This window comes from Anser anser (assembly GCF_964211835.1).
Source record: "Anser anser genome assembly, chromosome: Z".
Lineage (NCBI taxonomy): Eukaryota > Metazoa > Chordata > Aves > Anseriformes > Anatidae > Anser > Anser anser.
The window spans coordinates 66,752,461-66,776,981 of record NC_139723.1 but is presented as its reverse complement, the minus strand read 5'-3'; the positions used below and the strand labels follow the sequence as shown (position 1 = coordinate 66,776,981).

The window sequence follows — 24,521 nt, the reverse complement described above, 5'->3', positions numbered from 1 at the left end:
TGAGAGGTATTTCCCTCCCTTTCTTTTATGGGTATCTTGTTTTATTCTTAAACTTTACAAGTGTGTACCTTCCTCAGAAAAGAAGTGAGAGGAACTCATTCACCAATTTAACTAGGGGTAGGATACTTTATTTATAGTTAGCAGAAACGTCTACTTTTCTCCTGAAAATTGTCAAAGTCTCTGAAAGTAGACTGCTGAGAGTGGATTTCTGGGCAAAATATTTGATAAAATAGCTAATGTCTGCTTTGGGCAAGAGCACTGTTTGTGTTTACCACCTGGTTGTAAATACTGGAATCTAATTGAAAAAAAATGCAAAGAAACACATAAAGATGATCATAAAAGAATATTTTTGTACTCTTTGTACTAGTATTAGCAATGCTTTTACCTTAAATTGATCGCTTGTGAGCAAATGAATTAATTGTTTTGTGAATAATAGAGAACTTAATTAAAGCAGGATACTAGAAGTGCGTAGAGGGGTGTTTAATCGACATGTGACAGATACCCAAATGCTCTCACAGGGGGACTGTAGTGTCAGTGCCAAGCAAGTTTCCGTTCTTTTATGAAACCTTTTGGTCAAATGTTATGGCATACTGTTAGTGCAGTTTGTGTAGCAAACTAAAGACAGCATAACCCAGAACAATGGGCTCATGCAAAATGACTGAAGTGTGTGGCTAGTTCCTGTTCCCATTGTGCTAGAAGTTGAAATGTAGGAAGACCAGAGCAAGAGTTTTTATTACTTGACACGCACAGATCAGAGCATGTAGTTGATGATAGCTTAGAACAAAATTTCAACCAAATTCATGTATGGCTTTACCCTTGGAGCAGAGGTATGCAGTCAGAGGGAAAGGAGACCTTAAGGAACTAGATGGTGTTTTTTTGTTGTTGTTATTTTTTGTCCGAGTATTACACCTGCACTTTCTCTATCCAACACATTTGGAGTTTAGTGTGCAGAAGGGCAATGATTCTCTCTTGCCATCAGTGCTGCAGGTAATCTATTGTATTAATCAGCCAGCTAGTGTGAAATGCATGGGGAGTGATTATACTATCATACACAATACAATCAGCATGAAGCACTTGTCAAGACCAATACATCAAAGTTTAATTCAGTAATAGAATGAATTAGAGCAAAATGAAACGTGTTCTCCAAGAAACACGGCACCCATAGCAAGCTTTTTTCTTTTTTTTTTTCTCTGAAGGCTGCAGTGAGAAACCAGAGTGCATTAAGGAATTGTTTTTATGAATAAAATTGCAGCTTGGACCAATCTGAATACTGTGAATACTTTTCCTTGGGGTTCTTATCGAGGAGAGTGCAGTATTGAAGTGCTTTGCCTATCTTCACTGTTCCATAAAAGCAACTGTTTAATTGGAGCGTTCTCCAGTGGGACTCCTGATTATGCTTTGTTCTAGTGGAGATCTCTGCATGCTTGCAGGAGGGAGGTGGCTTTGCCAGTCATTCTGAAGCCACTTGTCCTTCTCATTGAGAAGCAATAAATAGCGAACACTACCTTCTTTGAGGTTTCCAAGTGGCTGTCCCAGTGAAAGTGCATATGTGTTTAAACACCAGATGTAAACCACTTTAAAATTCTTTGCTGACACTTCTATTTTAAAGGGGTCATAGGTTCCGTCTCCTAATATTTTTTCTATTCTGACACTCCCAATGCTGGAAAATGATGCTTTTGTAACTGAATTGATGAGGCTCAAATGAGGCACAGTAGCAAGTGTGCAGCAAGTGCCGAAGCTGAGCAGTCTGTTGCACAAAGGGAATGATGATGATTACCTGGCTCCATTTTCTTTGAAACGATAAAATGATACTAACCTGCTATCTTAGGGGATTTTATTTTTAAAGAAACATATATGCATCAATGGGAAAAACAAAGAGATGTTAAAGTAGATGTGCATCTGTTTCTTACATATTTTGATTTTACAAATGAATGTGTTGATCTTAAGTATATTAAATGTAAAATTTTAGGGCAAGCTCCAAGTTTCAGACACTGGTAATACATGGTATTGTAAATGAGGAAATACTGACCCAAGCATAATTGCACAGCAAGGTAGCATAATACTTCTAGGAAAAGCAGATTTCCTTGGAGGACTGCAATCAGTTGCACGTAATCATGCACTGGATCTTCAGTCATGCCCCCTGCCCTAGCCCCCAGTAAAATTGTTTCCACCGCCACCCTCCCATTTACTGGGGTAAGAGTAAAACATAATGGGAGTTCTGAAAAAACGAGCAATGCTTAATCACTAAGGAGAGTCTATATACATTCCTTGCACTTCTTTAGCTTCACGAATACATGCATACACAGGACATGTAATGATTACAACACCTGCTTTTACAATGACTGGATACTTCTTAGCGTTTTTCGATTTGCATGTTTAAATCTGGATCACTGTGAAGGTATGCTGACCCTTACTCCCCCATGAATTCAGAAATATGGATGTTTACTGAGGAATACAAATGTACTGATGTTTGCCTGTATGTAAAGGAAGGCACGCACTGTGTAAAGCAATAATGTAACTTTTTTTGTGATATGAGGCATGCTAAAGATGAATGACAGCTACGTGATTGAACCAAAGCTTGGTTTGGCAAACCGGGCTTTTTCCAGGTCAAGAGGATTATTGTCGGACCAAAATAGACAATTCCTCCCCACAATATGACAGTTTTAGTATTCGTTCCCTTGTGAAATTAGTACTAAATTGCAGTTGCACCATGACTTATCCACCAATTACCTTCTAGGGGAAAATATATATTGTGTACTGCTTTGTCTTATTTTGCCACCGTGCTGTGAGGAGTTTCATGTTAGAAAGACGTGGGTTACAGTCAAGGAATCCAAACCCGAACTTTAGTTCTGGTTTAGTAATCTGTACTTCTCAGGGGCTGATGCTTTATCCTCTGGAGTTCTTGTGTGAAAAGATAGCTGGTGTCTGGGGAAAGGGAGACAGTGAAAAAGAAAGCTGTGTTAGAAAGACAGAATATGTAAGTGCAAACACATTCTCACACTATTTTTTCAATTAATGAGACTTTTGTGCATACTGCAGGTGGTATTGCTGACATCTAGTTGAACAGGAGAACTTCAGAATGCCAGGAATGGATTTTTGGGGAATCAGCAGTTTCTCAGCATAGGATCCATTAGGCCAAGATGAGAAAAACTCTTGTTTGAGGCCAGTGTAAGCCTTCAGGTTGGTGGTGACATTTAAGGGCCAGCTCAGGGGGACTGGACTAAGCAGCATCAGAGTTAAATGAGAATAATATCCTCCAGGCTCCTTCCAGTTGGCATGTGGTAAAATCTGGGCACAAGTGAATGTTTTCCATGGACTTTTCAGTGATAGAAGCAGGACAGGAACCAGTGAATGGAAGGAGACAGAATGGAGCAGATGTCAGGGGAAAGGGAGAGGCGCTCAGGGAGAAGGAGGAGGAAGAATTGTGAATACAGGCAAGTGCACACATGCTAAGGGGAAAAAAAAAATACAAGAAAGAAAGAAAAAGAAAAACAGCAAACAACCAAAAAAAACAACCCCAGAAACCCAAATAGGCTGAAGAGTGTGGGGTCATTGGCATTGTGCTTCGTTCTCCCAGATGGTGGCCTTTGTAGCGCCACAGGAGTTGAGCCCGAGGCCCTGTTCCCTTCCCTCCTGCTCTTCTCGGGGGGAGCTCTGTCTCGCACCCCTCATCCTGCAGGCAATGGGGCAGCCCTGAAAGCTGCTCCAGGGCCTGGGCGAGCTCAGATGTGTGCACAGCTCACGCTCAACTCGCTGGGAGCAGCGTGCAGTTGGGCTCTATTGAAATGTGAAGGGTTTGTGTGGGGTTTATTATAAATATGCTTCTCCTTGTGCTTCATTTGCATACAAATAGCCTGGGTTTCTGAGACGAGCTGCTGACAATGTAGTTATGCTTAACATCACTTCCCTCCTGTAGTGAAATAAGTTTTTGAAGGGTTTTGATACTTTTGGTTCTCTCTTCCCTTTCCTACCTGCTAGATACACTGTATGCATAGTGGAGCTTCTGAGGAAGGCCAGTGAATTCATTTGCCTCTAGTGGTGTTTGAGACACAATGAAATAAAAGGCTACTCATTTTGTAGGGGCATTGTGTAATCAGTAGTATGTGTTCTGCCTGGCCAAATGGTTGAAATGCTTCCCAAATGCAGTTAAGATACTCCACTTTTCTTTTGCTTTAGTCTGAAAACACTGGGAATCTGGCTGCAAAGTACTAAATTGGCTTTCTTTTTTTTGAGATGCTGAAAGGTGCACTGTTTCCTCAGTGCCCTCAAGTAATACTTGATTATGAAAACAAATAAGTAAATAAATCCAAGCTAACTGTTCTCCGCGGCTTTCCAATATGCCCCATTTTCTGTTTTGTTTTGCAGATTGCAAGAAATATATGCCTTCTGTCTTGGGTAGTGCTGAATGCATTGATGCTTAATAAGAAGAAACATTTGTAGTTTGACTGTGTTTACAGAGTGACACGTGTTCAAGAGGGTGTCTAAACTGAAGTCTTATGATTTGATTTAAAATGAAGTTTTTGCAAACAATATTGGCTTTACTCATTCCCATGACAAGTTTCAGATGCTTAAAAAACAAACAAAAAAACTTGCCGTACTGTATTCAACCAGTGTGCAGCAATAATCTTTATTCGTGTAGTATCTCTCTTTGATGTTCTGCACTGTAGCATATCTTATTTTGTTGAGGTGTTCAGATTTCTTTGCTATTACTTCCCCATTCCATGGTGGTCAGAATATCTGGGGACTTGCAACATTAAGATCAGGCTCTGTTTCCACTGGCTCCCATGTTGTGGCATACCAACATGCCAAGCTACTCTAGGAATGACTGTAATGTGATGGCTTGTGCTCTGGATGTCCGTTTTGCATTCTTAGTCAGCAAAAGAATACTCGAATGTTAAAATTTTATTGTCCTTGAAGAATCAGCTGCATTTTTTTCCCAGCCTGTCATGAAGACTGTTGAATAGCTTAGGCATATTCCCTAAATCTCTTGTAGTGTATAAAACACGTTCTTAATGAGCAAATGAACTGTCGCTAAATAGCACTTTCAGATGTCTTCATGCTTCTGCCAAAGTTCATGCTGATGAAGAGACAGCTGATTTAGAGCAAAATCTTTCCATTTGAAAATTGTTGGTAGATACCCTGATATATTTATGCCTGCCCTGTTATATAGTGTCAGGGAGCAGATTCTAAAGTGATGGTATGTGTGAAATGTCAGCACAAATTAGCTTTCCCTTAGAGCTCCATAAAGAGAAAATGTAAAACAATTTTTCTACTGTAACCAAATTACTGAAGTAATTGCAGTAAAAATATCTTCTCCCTATTAGACTGCACAAAACCAGTGTTTACTGGATCTTTGCGATCCAGATGTGTTTGGAAAATGAATTATATGATCAGCAGTTCTTCTGCTGGGTTTTCAGTGCGGAAGTATGTGTTTACAAAATATGTGTCTTACTCATGCACTTGCTTGGTTGCTGTAATGTGAAGCTGGAAGATGCATAGTTCATGTTTGTAGAAAACAACATTGACTCCTGATACAAAAATTACAAGAAAAACTTGGGTAATTTCCTGCTATAACTTCATGCGAATTCTTGTTTGCTTTTGGGTGATACTCCTGTCTGATGACCCATGCGTTGTGAACTCTGGATTTTCTAATACAAAAGACCCACTTAATGCCTTTTAATTGAGATTGGCTTGGTACAGTCTTCCAGCTGTTCAGATGGGCCAGGTTCTGAGTCGGGAATTCAGTCTGCCTGGTGCTAGGTGTAGCTGGGAAGTAAGCAGTGTAGCCTTTGAGGGGAGAGTAAAAATATTACAGTATAGAAGTTTGCAATTAGTCATTGGCTGCTTCATTTTTAATAGAAAACATAATTTAGCAATTTTTTTAAAATCAGGTGCTCTGTGGATGTGTATAGTCTTAAATCCCCACTGCAAGTTGGAGCAGAAGGCCAGTTGGCTAAAACAGCTGAAAAAATGGAACAGTGTCGATGTTTGTCCCTGGGAAGATGGAAACCATGGAAACGAGCTGCCCAATTTAACCAATGCTTTGCCTCAGGGTGCAAATGCTAACCAAGGTGAGCCTAAACATATGCACTGACTGCAACATATAATATAACCTCTATCTTATGTACTCTAGCCTTGCAGAATTCAGCACTCTTTCCTGGGACAAGTAACTTTCTTGTTGAGGATTGACCAGCCAAATTTATTTTCACTAATACTATCCTTGCAGAAAGAATAAATAGTGGTTTTTTTCATGCTGGGGCTGCAATATTTTCAAAGCAAGTATTTGTGTTTAGTTAGGTCTTCTAACTTTTCACTTGGTCCTTCTAAATACTTGTTGCATGAAAATTGGATGTCCTTGAAGTATTTCATGTAAAAGCTTGTTGTTTCTTTGCTTCACTACAATCTTGTATCCCTTACGGTGTTGGGGTTTTTATTTTGTTTGCAGTTACAAAGCCTTTGATACCTAGTCAAAGAGAGATCTGTTGCAACTGCATTAAACTGAGTGCGTGAGAAAGTAAAGCAGCTATTTGTGGGATGTGCTCTGTGTTGTGCAGTCAGCATTGCTAGGTGTGGGGTGGGGGTGTAGAGGCAGCATTCTGATGTCTTAGAGGAGGTGTCTCTTCTTACTCGATGTCATGCTTTCTAATTGAAAACATGATTATTAAATCTGACAGAAGCCTTGTCCAGTCCTCTTCAAGCAAGATTTCTACTTTGCTAATCAGTGGGGAAAATGCAAGATATTTTGCTGATGGGGGAGAACCTCATAATCCTCAAAACCCTCAGTATTTTGATAGATATTTCATATAATTATGATAAAGTTAAAATTAAATGCTTATGGGGGGTGGCAGATTTGGGTTTAGTTGGGTTTTTCCTTGTTTATTTTTCTTGGAAGATTACTTCTGAAGGAAATAGTTAGACTTAGTTTTTTTTATTATTAATAAATGTCACATTCTGGGGCCAGAAGTTTATTCAGCATATAACTCCCTACACAGGTGGGTTTTGCTCTGTGAATCTCTCGATGTTCAGCCCAACCTGGGCAGGCTAGTGACAACTTGGACACGGCATCTCAACATACACAGGCAGTGCTGTGTCAACAGAAAGCTTTTGCCATGGGAAGATGGCCAGTAAGGGTTATGTCAGTCCCATGGCCTCTGTACCTTTTTTATCTACAGTATTTGTGTATATTTATGACAAGAAATTAAAGTTAATGTCACTTTTCAAAGAGAAAAATTAAAAGTCCTTCACGTGCTTTTCATTCATCCCTGAGTCTGAGAAGGGGAGAGGTGGGCAGGTTTGAGTAGCTGTGCCATACACTTCCTAGTTTGTTTTCAGGAGAGCTGTCAAACGTCCTTCATCTTCAGCCATTCCCTTTGCGAAGCCCTGTTTAGCATTACCCTTGCTGTTCTGCAGATCTCCGTTTCTGAATGCAGAACGAAAGGCGCACGCTTGGTCTGGCCTGTTGGGTAATAGGATGTGAAATGTCATCTGCAGCCCGCTCCTTGCAGAGCGGGGCAAGACAGGCCGCCATCGGTTGGGGGTGGTGAATAGGCAGAAGACAAGAGTACTGTGAATGACTTATTCACATATGAATGAGTAAAAGCTGATGCAGCTTTCTGAACTTGTGAAAATGACAGATTCATCGAACAGGCCCCATCGGACGGTGTTCACTCGAGCCATTGAGGCGTGCGATCTTCACTGGCAGGACAGCCACTTACAGCACATTATCAGCAGTGACCTATACACCAACTACTGTTACCATGACGACACTGAAAACTCGCTCTTTGACTCTCACGGGTGGCCCCTCTGGCATGGTAAGTGGCTAAACCGGAAAGACGTTTCCATGACTTGCTGCTTTGTTCAGTTTCTATGGCATTATTTTGGGGGGGACGGTGGGGAGATGAATGAAAAGCCTGGCAAAAAGAACAGAGGCTCCCTTGAAACACTGGTTTCAGAAGTAGTCCTTTAAGTTTCTCTTGCATAGTTTTAAAAACAAAACAAAAAAAAGGCAAACAAAAAAGCCCTTTGGAGTTAACCTAGCAAAACAGGCCACTGCAGACATGGAAGTGTTGCTATTCCTCTATTATTTTCTCCATTTTAGAACATGTTCCTACAGCCTGCGCGAGGGTGGATGCATTGCGATCTCATGGATACCCAAGAGAAGCACTGAGGCTAGCGATAGCTATTGTTAACACACTAAGAAGGCAGCAGCAGAAACAGCTGGAAATGTTCCGGGCTCAGAAGAAAGGTAAATGTGGGGAAGAGAGAAGGGCAAAGGATGTGACAAGGTGACAATAACACCAGAATAGAACTTTGCATGAGAAAACTGTTTTTGAAGCTGTAAAACTGAAGAGGTGCCGTTAACTCTCCATTAGAAGTGGTTGTAGTGGTAATGTAATGTTCTGGATATTGGAAGCTTTCTTTGTGAGCTCAGGAGGGCAAGGTCTTGATTCTGCCTTCTGCAGTATGTCTGACACGACTGGGCCTTTATCCAAAGCAAGGTTTTTGGTTACGCAATGTAAATATTAATTTGTATAATTTATAGGCTTTTAAACAGAGCTTTGTATTTGGCATGTCAGGTATTTTAAATTATTTCATCCTCTGACATATAATTTAGCAGATCTATATATTTCTGAGGCGGAAGCCTAAGTTTACATTGAGGGTAACACTGAGGCAAAGTCTGCACTACAGAAATTCATCAGATTTGTCAGTTTCTTTCCAAAGTCTCATAGAATGCCCAAAATTTTATTGTTTCCAAATGGAGTTGGATTGACTTAAATGGAAATGAGTTTTTGAAACGCTGTTTTTTATAAGATGCTCTGTTACTATTCTTCTAATTAGCAATACCTTCCCCCTCCCCCCCCCCCTTTTTTTTTGGAACAGACATTGTTTAGATACAATGTCTATGCCACCTGATGCTTGCTACCCAAAGGAATCCTGCACTGAACTCTTGGCTACTACAAGAACATCTTAATTCAAGCTTTTAGATCTTCATTGCTACTTCATTAACTATTTGTATCTTCACGCATTGTAAGAAAAAATACTACTGTGAAGTCATATGTAAATATTTCAAGTGTATGTGCAGGTGTTCTTCCGTAAATGAGCACTTAGTAGTTTAAATGATGACAATGTATACACCTGATTAAAAAAATCAGCTGGCAGTTTTTATGTGCCTCTCTTTCTGTTTCACAGTACCTAAGCTAGAAGTCTTGTATACTACTTTGTATTCTAGATTTGAACAAAACATAAAAGCATTTTATGTTATTACAGGAATTTTTCTAAGTGATTTCTATCATGTAATGCACCTTTCCTTAAAATGCATCCTCATAGAAGGTTTGCAACTTTTCCAGCCTCTCAGGTCAGGGAGAGAAGCAAGGAGGGGTGGTGTATGCATTTACATACCACTGACCTGTGATGAGTCCGCTGCAAGTGTGCTGGTCATAGTACAGCCCCTTTTCATTCCCAGTTGCTAATGGAGTATCTAGACATTTAATACTCTTGTTCAGTTCCTGTTGCATGTGAACGGTGTCTGTAGCTGTCAGCTAGTATTATGCTATTATAAATAAAAGATGGATTGTGTGAAATGTGGTCCATCCTATCCTGAAACAAAGAAGTTTGTCATTTCTGTAGTCACTCACTGCTTTTATATTCTTTCTTTGTATGTTCAAAATTTACATGTTTTTTAATACTGCAAAATGTTCTGGTCAACCCTATAAGCAGATGAATTCTGCAACTCCAGCCCAGCTTTAGGTTTCAGTTCAGCAAACACCACATGCTTCTCCTTAGCTTTTATTCATGTGACTGATCTGATGTACATGGAACCACTTGTGTGGTTTAAAGTTAAATGCCTATATGACTGCAGGACTGAAGCCTTTGTTTGATGTGACAGAAGTGAACCACGTAAGTAGACACAATGGATGAAATAGAATATAAGTGAGTCAGTAAGAAGTCAATGTGATTAATCTTTTTTGGGTAATATTACTTGCTTCTGCATGTCATGTATTGCACATGCTATTTGTTAGTAAGACAATGATTTACATGTTTGTATTGCATATCATTTGATTATTAAACAACAACAACAACAATAAAAACCAAAACAACCTAATTCTCCTGAGCAATCAGTTCAACTGTGTGGCTGCATTTCGTTTTGTAGCCTCACACATTTAAATAGGTAAGAAGTAGGCTTTTTAGCATTTTAAAGCTTTGCAATAATACGTGTGGCTTCTGAGGAAAGTGGCACTCCATGAATGAGGGTGACCAAAGGCAGCTACAAGGTAGTGTGGAGTGGGTAGAGGAGCAGAGCATCCACAGTAGCTTGTATACAATTTTTAAATGGCCCTAATGAGTCTGATCTCCCATACCTCAGTAGTATGTACGTGTCTAAGAGAAAAAAAGCTGGTTGGAGTGAAAGGGGAGGTTTAGTGGAGGACTTGTTAGTGTTAGGTCGGAGGTTGGACTAGGTGATCTTGGAGGTCTCTTCCAACCTAAGTGATTCTGTGGGAGCTAGTGCCAGAAGACCCTTAGTAAAAAGGAGATGGGGAGAATCTATACTTTTGTTAACCACAGCCATGCATTCTTCAGGTCATTGTGCTAAAGGATTTTGTCCTGTTTCAACTGATTTTGTGGGTTACAGTTACAAAGCGAAGTATCCAAAAAAGTATGTTGCTGACTGAAATTTTAGGATGTCAAAATTCACTTGATTCAATTAAAGGATATTTTTCTCTTACATACCTCATTTAACCTTTTTATTCCTTTTTAAAGGAGCTGTCATCCTGAGCTTATTACTTTAATAAATATTAAGATACATGATAAGCTCACGTTTTATTTATTAAAATAGAGCATATTTTAGAGTATTGCCATTTATTTTATCACTATCATTTACATTAAAATGTAAAAAATGGTACTGCATCTTTTGAATCAGGAAAAAGTGGATCTTTTGCAAAAAAAAAAAAAGTCACCAGGTCTTTGCTATAATTTTTTCAGCAGGTGTTTTCAGAAGACTTTCTGATATTGAGTGAGATTTCAAAAAACACTGCAGTCGAAATAGTTGACCCATAATACACTTGCTAGGGCTTGAATGGTGTTTGTCCTTTGTTCTTTTTCTTTCTCCTCTTCACATATGCATAGAGGGCAGTGGATACGTCCTGAAAGATGCTGTTTTCTCCTTCTAAGCAGGAGTTACTGTTAATACTTTGAACTCTGTACTGAGAGCATCTTAATCACTTTTAGTTCTATAATTGTTGTAAGTGGCTAACATGCACTCTTTCTCTCCCTCCTCCCTCCATCTTTTCTAACACAGAACTCCTCCACAAAGGAGTAACCTCAATAACAAATCTTGAAGGTTGGGTGGGACACCCTTTGGATCCAATCGGCACCCTCTTCAGTAGCCTGATGGAAGCCTGCAGGGTGGATGATGAAAGCTTCCATGGATTCTCAGACTTCATGGGTAAGGCTGTGCAAAGGGAGCTATCTTTTATACTTCTTCATTCACCAGAAGCATTTTTCTATTTTTCCATTCCAAATTAACTTTGGAGTCAGTGTTCTTATAAAAACTCGTTCTTGAAAAAAATCTGTATTTCGTGCCTGAAATAAAAGCAAATAAGCTTTTATAGCAGCAACACTTTCCACATACCTTCCTCTCTCCTTTTTTCTGAGACATTACAGAAGATCATAAAATAGTTAAGGTTGGAAAGCTCCATAGATCTGCTCAGAGCAGTGTCAACTACAGCAGGCTGCCCAGAGCTGTGTCCAGATGGGTTTTGAATAACTCCAAGAATGAAGACTTTATAACCTCTCTGGGCAACCTCTTCCAGTGCTCAACAGCCTTCACAGTAAAAAAGTCTTTTCTCATACTCAGATGGAACCTTGCATTTCAGTTCGTGCCCATTGCCTCTTGTCCTGTCACAGGCTACCACTGAGGAGAGTCTGGCTCTGTCTTCTTTACGTTCTCCTGTCATATATTTATACACATCGGTAAGATCCTCCTGAGCCTTCTCTTTTCCAGGTCAAACAGCCCCAGGTGTTTCAGTCTCTGATTGTATGAGAGATGCTCCACTCCCTTAATCATCTTTGTAGCCCCTCACTATATTTGCTTCAGTATGTCTGTGTATGGGGGGGCCCTGAACTGGGCACAGGACTCTGTATGCCTCTCACCAGTGCTACAGAGGGGAAGGATCAACTCCTTGACCTGCTGGCAACCCTCTTCCTAATACAGCCCAGGGTGTTACTGGACTTCTTAGTTACACATGCACACAATACTTCAAATGAATGACAAAACACTTAAAAATGGTAACGTACACAAAGAATATTAATTGGAAAGTAGTGTTGCAGAATTCATGCATGTTTTCAGTCAGGTTGTGTATGCCCAATTTCAGTATTTGCTTCCCAGGAGCTTAAGTGATGCATTCTTCATTCTCAGACTGTTTCCATCTCTGCAGTAGTTTGTGTGGACCCCATCCCTCTACAGCTTTTTTGCATGCACGTTCCCAATTTCCAATCTTCTTGGATCTTTGCCTGTAAACTTATTGTATTCGATTAGATTTTCTTCAGTAAACTTCTAAACCCATAAACACCTATTGTGGAAGAACTTTTAATTAAAAGAAATCAGAAATCAGATTATTTGCAATTACCAAACCAAGCCAAAATGCCACCACCAAACAAAACCCTGCCAACGAAACAAAAACCCACAACAATCCACAAAATAAAAGTATTATGTGTTGAAAAGTAACTTCCCCGTACACATGCATATGTGTTCTGCCTTCTCGTATTCTGCACTTGCCAATCTCCTTACACCTCTCTATTGTAATATTTTGTTCCCTAACAGGACTGTTAACTGCTAGAGGTTGGAATAGCGTTTTGTCTATGGTAAATCTGTGAAGTGCCAAATGAATTGTTAGTACTCTTTAAAGCAATTTATGGTTTGGTCTGTATGAAATTTACAGGTAATCTTTACTAAAAGTAAGAATTGTAGTGTCATTAAAATTTAGAAACACTACATATGTTTATCACAAATACAGCTGTAACATATAATACAAAATTCTGAAGAGAGCTCCAGCAAACAGTGAATGCTTAAAAAGTTATGAAGTTATCAGGCCTACTGCCCTTGCACAATCCTAATAACTTCATTTGAAATCTATGCAGAGGTATAAATGCCTTCCCTTTCCACTTACACAACATTGAGGCTTTAAGGAGATACAGAAATGGATGGAGAAAAAAAAAAATAAAAATTGAAATGCATCTTCCAATTTTGGCCATGTTAACACAAAGCTGGAAAAAAAACTGCCTTTCTCCAAGTCATACGGTTTAAAGACAAACGCTTATTTTCACTTGAGTGGTTATTTTTTGAAACCCGATTGTTTTGTGTATTTCTCCCTTGTGAAATTGGATCAGGTAGTTTACATTGGATCTTTGGATCTTGAAATCAAGCTAAGTAATTTAAATCATTTAAACAAATGAATACTGACAGAGGTAGCAGTTGTAAATGTGGCAATGTAAGCAGATTATGGATTAGAATGGCTTACTGATATGCTGTTCTTTGTTTCACCCTTTACAGAGAACATGGGGCAGTGCAAATCTCTGGAGTACCAGCACCTGCCTGCACACAAGTTCTTAGAAGAAGGGGAATCTTATTTAACGCTGGCCGTGGAAGTAGCATTGATAGGGCTGGGACAGCAACGAATAATGCCAGATGGCTTGTATGCACAAGAGAAGGTTTGTCGAAATGAGGAGCAGCTCATTTCTAAGCTACAGGAAATTGAATTGGATGATACTCTGGTGAAGATTTTTCGAAAACAAGCAGTCTTCCTATTAGAAGGTAGCTCAATATAGATGCTAACTGCTTCTTTAAACTGTCTTCACGTATAGAAGCCCACAGAACTAGTATTCCTGTGGAAACTGACCTTACATACTTCAGACGTTTTTTGATGTAGAACTCCAGCAAAATTTTGTTTTCAATCTCATATGAAAATCAAGCATATGCGTAATAATACCATGACTGTAGAGATATCTGCTGACTTACGAGCCTTTAATTTTAATTTTTATTGCATATTTTGTTCTTTAGATCTGTTACTTTATCGTAATCTCCATATCCTAATTATACAGCCCAGGCTCACACTTTAGTCTTATAGACATCAGTTATCAGCAGTTCTCAGGTAGCAGAATTCTAAAGGTCGCTTGTATCCTGGACTGTCAGCTTTGTAAATGCATGACGATTTTTACTTCTTTTCCCAAGTGAAGAGCTTAGAAAATTCACTTAAAATTGTTGGGACAGAAGTATAACATTTTATTTGTAGCAACTAGGAAATGAATCCTCTCTGGAATTTCAGTCATACCTGAAAATTAGAATATGTGTCCAAATATTGAGGCTTAAGGCCTGATCATGTGACTAAACTGCAACTAAGGCAATTTTCTATTTGGGAATTGTGGTAGATTGCAATAAAATCTTCAGGGAAAAAATTGCATGCCTTTGCCTTAGCTTTTAAAAAGGCTTAACATATCATTTAGCCTCATGTTTAGAAAGTAGCCTCATGGGTTCTGAGGTTGTCTTTCTTGCTTTTTTTTTTTTAAATGGAAGAAAAAACTTTAAAGGAACTAATTAGCTGAAGGTAAGGTCCAAGTTTTGAGTGCCCGCTCAAGGGATGGCAGGAATATTGCTCTAGGTGTGTTGTGAAGACTGTTACACAGCAGTCAGGTTTTGCTTTCTTTCTGTGAGACATTTGTCTTTTAAAACTTCTCCTTTAATGGAAAAGACACAGTATGCCCAGATCCTTAAAGACTTTGGTACCTGCTGATGATGCCATTTGAAACTGCAGAGAAGCTGCACCATAGAGAGAGTTTCCATTATGGTTTGGCTATACTGCTGCTTTATGGTCTTTGGACAAGAACAGCTGCTCACTGGATCCAGCTATTAACAACCACAAGACAGGGATCCTATGGATTATAAAATCAATTTGCTGCATCTCCATACTGTTAAAGACGCTTCATGAGGAAAAGGCAGCATTTCTCTCAAATGTCCTCTGATAATTCTGGTTTACTACTTGGATCACTGATACATCGTTGTCTTAGAGTAGTAAACAAGTGATCATAGCAAAAAATCTGCTAAAATAGCTACCAATGAAATTGTGGTGAGCAGTGTGCAAAGAGGGTCTTGCATTACTGTTTGCTGAGAAATTCAGCTTTCCTGCAGTAGGTTCAGCTTACACCAGGTTAGGCAGAAACTGTCACCTCACAAAGAGGAAATAACTGTGCTGTGACTGAAAATCGTAATCATATCAGTTGTGTTTTTATAGTTAAAGTCTTGTAGACGTAATAAAGAAAGCTTAATCCAATATTAAGCTGATTTCTATGTTGTTAATGCAGATTAATGCCTCCTGTATATAGCTAACATTTGGTATGTGGGAAAGCAGAATGTTAAGACTGTGTTGCAAGAACTCTTATTTTTTTGTGTGTTAAGTTTGTGTTTGCAAAGTCAGTGGCAGAATATATTTTCAAATAAATGCTTTGTCATGTACTTCTCATGTCCTAACTGAGTTTCTGACTGACCACCAGTTGGCAAATGTACATGAAATGGTTTCTTTTGTTGAAGCAATGCTATCTAGTTTTCAATGGCTTTCAACTTAACTTAAAATGATTATATGAGGCACACTCTGTCACCTACTAAATCTTCACATTTCCTTTGTAATCAGTCCCAGTCTTCACAAATGCCCACCTACGGAGCTCAGATTTTTTTCCATGCCTAGTGGTTTTTACCTTTGCGTGTTGTGCTAAGGTGCCAGTCAGAAAAACATTGCTGAAACAGCTGTGCTGCTCTTAGTTGTTGCCACTTCCATCTCGTGGAGTTCATCCTCCTCTGCAGCAGAAGTGGCTGCTGCATAAATTGTGCACATCCTCATCTGCTTCAATGTAGGGCCAGTCATGTTAGTTTGAATTGCTGCTGGAAGCTGTATAAAGGACGTGTGACTCTGCAGTGAAGTGTGCTCACCCAGTCATTGTCCATCCAGGTGTGGTGGGCTGAAATCTCTACTACAGGAGGAAGTAAAATCCTCTTCTCCCACAGTAACTTCTAAGACTGCTGGCTGGTATCTGTGCTGTAATTGCCCAGTAATACTTAATGTATGATTCTTATTCTATATCTTACAGCATTTTATTCTAGCTGCTGAAGTCAAAAGCTGCTTAACACAGTGTTCCTGTTAACAGGAATAACAGCCTCAGGGTTGCAGGAAAAATGTAATAATGGGATTCATAGTCACTGTGAACATTCAGAACTCAGCAAGGAAATAGTTGAATTTCAATTTTCTTCTAAATCGTCATTTCTGCTGTCAATCGACACCACTGTTACGAATTTTAAATACTGCAGTGACTGCACTGAACATGTACGAAATCCATTCTGCTAGCAATTGGGATAGTTTCCCAAAGCAAATATAATTTTTAAGATCATGGGGGTGTAACAGACTAGCAAAATGACCTTTGGTACAAGGTCTGACCTAGTCTTCTCTGGAGACAAGGTCCATATCCAAGGGTTATTTAAATACTTAATGTCACGTGAGACATTAATAGAGATCAAGTGCTGCTACAGTGATTGGTCATGAAAGTTCAGTCAAAGATACACGCTTTTCCACTGTAACCACACTTTTTTTTTTCCCCAGTGAATTTTGAGAAAGAAATTATGCACCAACAGTGGGTGCATAGGAATTTGTATGCATAACAAAACTGTATGGAGGCAAAACTGGTTTTAACACCTTCGACTTTTGTATACCATAAACTTGTTGAATGAGCTCCATAATGTGCTGGGACCATTCTGTCATTTGTATGTGCATTGGTAGCATGCTTAATACTATGCAATTTGCAGTCTGTCTTATTTTCTCAAAGAATATATAGTATATAATACATTTGTAATATATCGTTTATATATGGTACATGTAGAGTATGATTCACAAAAAATATTGATGCAGTTTTTAACTTTTGTACAGCAAACTCTGCCTCTGAATTCCAGTTCTAACTCAAGATATAGGTAGTAGTTTTGAAGGTGCAGAATTTATTTTAACAATCTGTAAAGATGGATGTTCTCTTTCTCTTTCCCACAGCTGGACCATATAGTGGTTTGGGTGAAGTCATCCATCGAGAGAGCGTTCCAATGCACACATTTGCCAAGTATCTTTTCACCTCTCTCCTACCTCATGATGCTGAATTGGCATACAAAACTGCACTGAGAGCCATGCGGTATGTATTCACAAGTCGTCTAGAAACACCACAAGTAGCAGTTGAGAAAAGGAGGGGAAAGCTTGATAAAGCTTATTCCCTTTAAGGAGAAATTACTTTGGTTTTGTCATGTGTAAAAGCAAGTGATGTTTGTAATAACTACAGTATAATCATCTATAAACGTACAATTAGTGTTTACCTGCAACCATAAAACAGCATTCTGTTATAATCTTTTGTTCTAGAATTTGTCTCTGGGGACATGTGGTTTTGTTTTCAGCAATGGCAGCTCTAGCACGTGTGTTCTCACCCATGTGTTTGTGTGCACGTGATGGCAGTGGTGAGGAAATAAGGAAAGAGACATCCTACCAGCAGTCTCAGTGTCTAAGTCTGCTGCTTAGCCTGTTCTATAGGACTATTTGTTCCACCAATCGTCTTTATAAATTAGCTCTCAATGGTAGATTTGAAACCATATGGTGTGGTCTGAGCCTGTGTTTTTTTCTTGTGCTTCACAACTAAGCAGTCTTGGACGCTTCTGGGTGAACATTGGGATTTAAATGGAGTATGTCATATGACAACAAAATGTGTGACTTGCATCTCATTTGTCTTCAGTAATTGGGAGAAAGATGTTTCTTGGGGAGTGCTCAGTGTGTGTTGGCTTAAACTCAGGGCAGGCCAGATTGCTAATGGTGGCTAAGAAGAGTCTTGTGAAGGAAGTTTCAATGGCCTAAATGATCAGTGAAAAATCTGTGTTGTCCTCCTACAGTGCAGGGAAGAAACTGGCCTCGTCTGGATTGTTTGGTTGCTATCAAGAACTTGTAGTAAATTATGGTTGACAAAGAATAGGAGCAATCAGGTATCCAACTAGAGACATATGTGTTGGGTTTTCATGGTCATTATTATCAAGAATGATTGCAAAGTGATTGAAAGACGCTATCAACATAAGTAGTATACAGCTTCATCAGACAGGTTATGTCCTAGTGGCCTGAAGATTTTTTGTAGTGTTTTTGCAGAATGCTAAACAGGGAAAAAACAATTGTGTGTTCAAAAGACTAAACATGAGAAATTTAGGAGCTAGATTAAAAAGACAAAAATGAATTATTTACAAACTGCTGAGAACATTCAAACATTATGTTCAGAGCTGTCTGGGTCAGCTAGGTATACCCCTTTTCTATCATTGCAAGTTAAGTGCATCAATATTCCTGGTTGTATCAGATCAGCAAGTTAGCATAAAATGTGTATTAAAAAGAGAAAAGTTGGTCTTTTTTTTTTGTAAAATAGTCTTTTGTCTTTATATTTGTTTCCAGTCACTATCTTAAAATGTTTCTCATATATTTGTTTGTGTGGGGTTTTCTTCTTTAATCTAAGCTACATTGAGAGGTTGGAATAGAAGTGCTTTGCACACCACACTGTATGCTTCAGTGAACATGACAGCAACATGCCATTCCTCTTGAACAAGGACTTGGGCTTTCCTCAGAAACAAATCATAATTGAAAACTTCTCTGGAAGCTTCCTTTCTCAACTGGGAAAACAAGCAAGATGCTGAAATATGATGAAATCTCTACTTAGTCTTTGGGAGCTCTAGCCTTTTTTTTGGCATGAAGTTATCAGCTCAGCTGAAGTTGTTTCTCTGTATCGGAAAGATCTGCCCATTTGTTTCAATCTGGTGAAATCACAGGAGACGTCAGCATAATGGGGCCTGTTCTCCATATCCTTTCTGGTATCACCTTATACGGCTGATGAGAATTCAGCCCTAGACAATAGTCAATCTTTCTGCATTTTATTATTTGGCAGTCTTCAGAAATGTAGACTCCCATCTTGAACTGTGCCAATGGCAGATACAGACACTTTCTGTTCCATGTCTGTCTGCATTCTTCAGTACTTCTCAAAAACCTTTAAGAAGGTTGGTTACTCTTCCCATTCACACCAAAGTGGTAGTTCATGTTACAAAGAACTCCTGATAAAAGGAAAGGAAAAAATGACTTAATGTTGCCTTGAGGGGGAGAAGAGAGCAAACGTGTAGGCTGAATGTTTTGTCTTATAGTTGTGAGGTGGGATGGATCAAAAGAGAGAAATTTGAGGATCTTTTTCCTCCATGGCAAAGAGGAAATGGCAATGTCACTGACAAAAATCTCACCTGGAAACGGGTAAAGATGCTGCATAGGAATTTATACAGCTGCTTATGCTTTTCGAAGCAGAGCATATTTCTTTCTTCAACATTTTTTCAAAGAAGTTAACTTTCCAAAACCATAGCTAATTGCTTTACACACATAAAAGTATTTAGTGTCAGTCTACACTCAAGTCTACATGAATCATTGACCCATGACAGTAGCTCTGGAGTTTTTTGCCTGTCTGTATTCAGTGTCATCTGTTTGTGCTTCATTTTGTTTTTTTTAATCCTCTTTTAGTGTGGGGAACACACAGTATGAAACCAATAGAAGCTGAGACTATAATGCCTACCATGCACCTCAGATTTGCAAGGATTGCATGTGCTGTCCTTGATGGTCACTTCTGTCTGCAGTTCTCTTCTTGCAGCACCATAACGTATAGAGCAGAGCCTTGAAAAATGTGGGTCTGCAGTGACCTAGTTGACTGCTCACTTGGAATCTGAACATTTGGCTTAGTTTGACTGATCCCTTGTTAAGCCTTAAATTCACCCAGGCTTTGGGATCCAGGCTTTAATGGTGATGTTTAATCACAAGGTAGCCTAGCTAAGACCCAGCAAAATAATTGATGTTTGAAAGGGGAGAAAAAAAAAAAAGTGAAGCATGCTGAAACTGCTGTGGCTTGTGCTTGTTCTGATGTTCCCTGATCTTGCCAAAATTGCATGAAAGCCACCGATTCACAACAGCATTTCCTTTTCACAGCAAAGGAACATAGAAACTGGCAATGAAATTCAGAGTGACAAAAGATTTCCCCAAACAGCCTCTTCCTTTCATGTTCTTTGTCTATTTACTGTTACTCATAACCTAATAATCCCTTTTGCATTTTGTAGTTGGAATTTTTCCTGTTTATTGAAACCATTTAATAATACATCTTTTTTTTTCCCCCCACTCTGTGCATGGAAAAAATCAGCTAAAGAATTTATACATATTTTATTTTTACACACACAAAGCTATGTAAAAAGATGCCTCAGTGGTACTAGGAAAGAGATTTGACTTGATAAAAATCAAAGGGACAGTTGGTTAATCTGTATTTTTTCATATTAGCATGCACATACATGTGTCTGAAAATCTTAGTGTAACTCACTGATGGTTAATTATGTGATTTGCTGTATTTATATGTGCCTGCTAAATACCCTGACATACATTCAAAAATATATTCAAAATGACCTTTCTTAGTGAGTTCTTAAAGATACTCTCGTATGCCTCAGGAACCTACAGAAAAAGGTGGAACTGTTGCAAATACCTTAATACTTTTATCTTAAGGTCCCTGTTCACACTGCAAAAGAAAAGCGTCATACACTCCAGTTTCAGAAAGAAATTAGGTATTTATTTGAGTGCAGAAAATTGTAATATGTTTATTTCATAAGAAATATTTCTGTCACAGAAAATCACAATGCATTGGATTTTTAATATTATTCAGTATTTATCAAATTCCCTTTGTCTTCCCAGATGACTTCCTGCTAGAAAATCTCTTGCATGTGAAAGAGGGTAGAAACAGAAGCATGGGTTAGTGACACAGGGCAAATAAATTTTTGAAGTCCTACACCAGTACATCCATCAGATCATGGAACTGAATAGTTTGCTCAAGTGGAAGTTTGGAGTAAGGTGTGTGTGTGTCCCAAGAGAACATTAGATATGATATTTGATAAGTAATTGTATAGGATATGTATAAATGAAAGAGAATAGCTTAAAAATTTATCTGTTCTGCAGAAATACCTTAGCCTACAGCTCCTGTAGAAGTAAACTAGCCCAGCTGCTGGTCATGTTAGAGTTGACTCTGCTGAGAGAATCAAAATGACCTTCAGAAAACTTCGCAGAGAAGTCGGACACTGTGGTTCATTTGTACCAGCATTTGAGGTAGTTAATTTAGACCTAGCCTGGCTATGTCCATATGAACTGTTGTATATCCTTAAGTAGGATTTCATAACTCTTGCTATTCCGCATCTTACTCCGTTTGTCTGTAAAATTCTTCACAGTAGAGATGGATGTTCCAAAATTGAGTTATCTGATAGTTGTTATGAAGTAGTTCGGAATGTCAAGAAATTGTCTGCAGAGGATGCTGCACTGAGGCTCAAATATGTTCAGACACACAAAGACGTTCCTGCTTGCTTTATTGGATAACAAGAAATAGGACAATCTTAGACAAGGAACAGTTGGCATGTTACAGGTGTGAATCATTAGGAAGCCTTTAGTATAGGAGCACATAAACAGATAAGTCTTCACTTTTTTGAACTATAACTTGCAATAGTGTTGTAAGTGCCAGAAAACGCAAATCTTAATCCTAATCAAGAAACTAATGGTTGGAAAGGTTTTACTTCTGGATATTGTCTGTTACTGTCATTTGATGTCTCAGTAACCTTTTGCGTTCTGAAACTGTGCTTAACTGTCTTGAATATAAGTGTCCATTTTAATTCAAGCACTTCTGTTTTTTCTGTTGGCATTTATGTTGTATCTACTATATTGATTTTGTGTGGAAGAAGGGCCATCAGTTGAGTCTCTGTTACTAACCATCACCTCTATCATAGCAGTCAACAACAATAATTTGAATTTTCTAAGTGCAAGTACTCCTTGGTGGATAAGACTGTAGATTGACACGTACTCAAATTCTTTCTTCAGTAGTAGAAAGTGGAGCCTGAAAAGTAACTTTAAAGGCAATTTTTCTCCATCACTGCTGTTCAGGACCCTAATATTAGGTTATGGAACTTAGTTCAAGATTGGTAGGCTAAAGTTTAAGGACTTTTAAAAAGGAGATCATAGTTGAACACTGAAATGCCCTTCATGAGTATACATCTCCCTTACTTCGCTAATCATTTGCAAGTGAAGGAAGTTGCAGTTGTGCATGCAGTAATATAGGAAAATATTTATATATATTCTCAAGTATGATGGTGAACCATTTTTCTTCTTGACGTCTGTGTTTCAAAGACTGAAAAAAAATGCAAGGAAAACGTTTCAGCTCTGTGGATGGTGCAGAAAATCTCAGTTGTCTAGGCTAATGGATGGCTTAATTGTCCTGTGAATTCCTGCAGATGCCTGCTGATAAAAGCAAATTTGGCAAATGGTCTTTTCAGATTTCCCCACGAAAAGTGACTTTTCAGTATCTTTTTATACCCAGAAAGGTACATTTCAGAAATAAGGTCAAGTGTTCTTGTGGCTTCAGTTTTGCTGACGAGCAACCTAATGTAATAATGATTTAATGAAAGAGAATTTCTTCCTTATTTCAGGTTGCTAGTATTGGAATCTACGGCTCCTTCAGGAGACATGTCCCGCCCACACCACATTGCGTCAGTTGTTCCAAACCGGTATCCCCGCTGGTTCACCTTAAGTCACATTGAATCCCAGCAGTGTGAGCTGGCATCGACCATGCTAACAGCAGCCAAAGGTACAGTACTGTCAGTTACATACTCAGCTAAACGTATGCTTTTAATATTACATGAAGTAAACAGATTTTAAAAGTTGTGTTTAGGAGTCCAAATTACACTCTGTCAGGAGCTCAAAATGGGAACAAAAAGCTGAACTGACTTAAACTTGTCACTTAATCTTCTAGCAAAGTAGTTAAACTAGCTAGATGGTAGCCCGATGGGCTTGATTTAAGGCTGAGGAGACAGCTTCTTGTTCTTCTGACACATTATGTAGACTGTGAGACCCAGGAGTGGACAAGTCACTTCTAAATTCACAAATTGGGATGACTTTTTGGTATGTACTGCACTAACACCATTAGGCACTAAACGAGTTTGTGCTCCCTTGTATCTTTTGTTCATATGTGATTTAATTATGGAATGTTTATAAAAACAAAATACATACAACTGAATCATCATTCTATGGCTGCAGCAATGGCAGGCTCAATTATAATGCATCTCTGGATGTTCTGGGAACTTGTTCTGTTTTGCTGATTCTATTTACATTTTGCAGGTGATGTTCGGAGGCTGGAAACAGTGTTAGAATCCATACAGAAAAATATTCACTCTTCATCACACATCTTCAAACTCGCCCAGGATGCATTTAAAATAGCAACACTCATGGACAGCTTGCCAGACATCACTCTTCTGAAAGTTTCACTGGAGTTGGGCCTTCAGGTATTTCTCTTGTTCATTATTACTATAGCAGAAGACAGGGATTTGACCCTGTGCTGGTGGTACAGCTCTCTGAGTCACTGAAAGCCATACTGTCTTGTGCTCTGCCTGGAGATTTTAGATATTGTTTGCTAACGTGAAGCACAGTTGACTGGCAAACACAGAGCAAAGGTCTGCTCAGCCCCTTTGTGCCATTTGAGTGGAAAGAGATGGAAGTGGCTGGCTGCAGGGCGTTTTTCTGTTCAAGGGTGAGAGAAGACCCATGCAATGAGGTCAGGAGTTTATGCTGGGGTGGCCAGAGAGCAAAAGTATTCTGCTGTTTAAAAATGCACTAGATCTTTTGCATGGCCTTGAGAGGCTTCTTAATATTCCTCGCATTCTTCCCTCCCTTTTTTTCCCCAAACGAGATTTAGTAGGTGCTTTCTGAATTAGCACAGAAACCCAAGGTCAATCATAATGTCCTGATTCTAAGGCAGATAGTGCTAACAGTAGCCCTCTGGCTTTCTTCATCAAAATGCACTCCACATACTTTGAGATGGCCATCCACATCAGACTCAGTCTGAGGTGTACAAGAGCCTCAGTTCAATTTTAAGGCTCTTAGGAGAGACTTTACAAGCTAAAATGAGACGGCTAAGCTTTAGGTATCTGGGGTGGTATTGCCGTATACTGATGAATCTTGGAGTTTACACAGTTCATTTCAACAAAAATAAATCTCTTCATCACTCTTCAGGGAGTTCTTCAAAACAACATGCAAAGATCAGGAAACCACTTATTACTTTGCTTCAGTAAACAAAGCTCCAAAGAATTCTGGGGAAAGGAAATTGTATCCCAGTTGCTTTTCATGCCAAAGGAAGGTAGTATTTGCCTATTCTAGACTTTTAGAAGCTAAAGTCATTAATCAGAAGGCTGAGGTACTGTATGCTTTCTTAGCCTTTCTTATTTTTAAGGTTGCTGTGGAAAACAGCTTCTTGTTTTGCATCTTGGTATGTTTTTACTTTCAATGTTTGTTTACTTGAAAGAGAAAGATCTTCGTTTGACCTGTGAGTCGCCTCAAGCTTTCATCAAGTATCATTCAGAGGTAGCAGTACACTTTGGA

The 24,521-nt window shown here is 38.9% G+C and overlaps 1 protein-coding gene across 1 annotated transcript in view; it reads left to right on the top strand.

The window, feature by feature from the left end:
- Positions 1 to 24,521, top strand: part of ZSWIM6 (zinc finger SWIM-type containing 6) — a 114,956-nt gene that overhangs the window by 82,122 nt on the left and 8,313 nt on the right. The window contains 8 exon segments of the mRNA XM_083816156.1: positions 5,892 to 6,071; positions 7,635 to 7,811; positions 8,099 to 8,245; positions 11,297 to 11,443; positions 13,550 to 13,810; positions 17,079 to 17,214; positions 22,577 to 22,734; positions 23,265 to 23,428. Coding sequence (XP_083672282.1) covers positions 5,892 to 6,071; positions 7,635 to 7,811; positions 8,099 to 8,245; positions 11,297 to 11,443; positions 13,550 to 13,810; positions 17,079 to 17,214; positions 22,577 to 22,734; positions 23,265 to 23,428 — 1,370 coding nt within the window.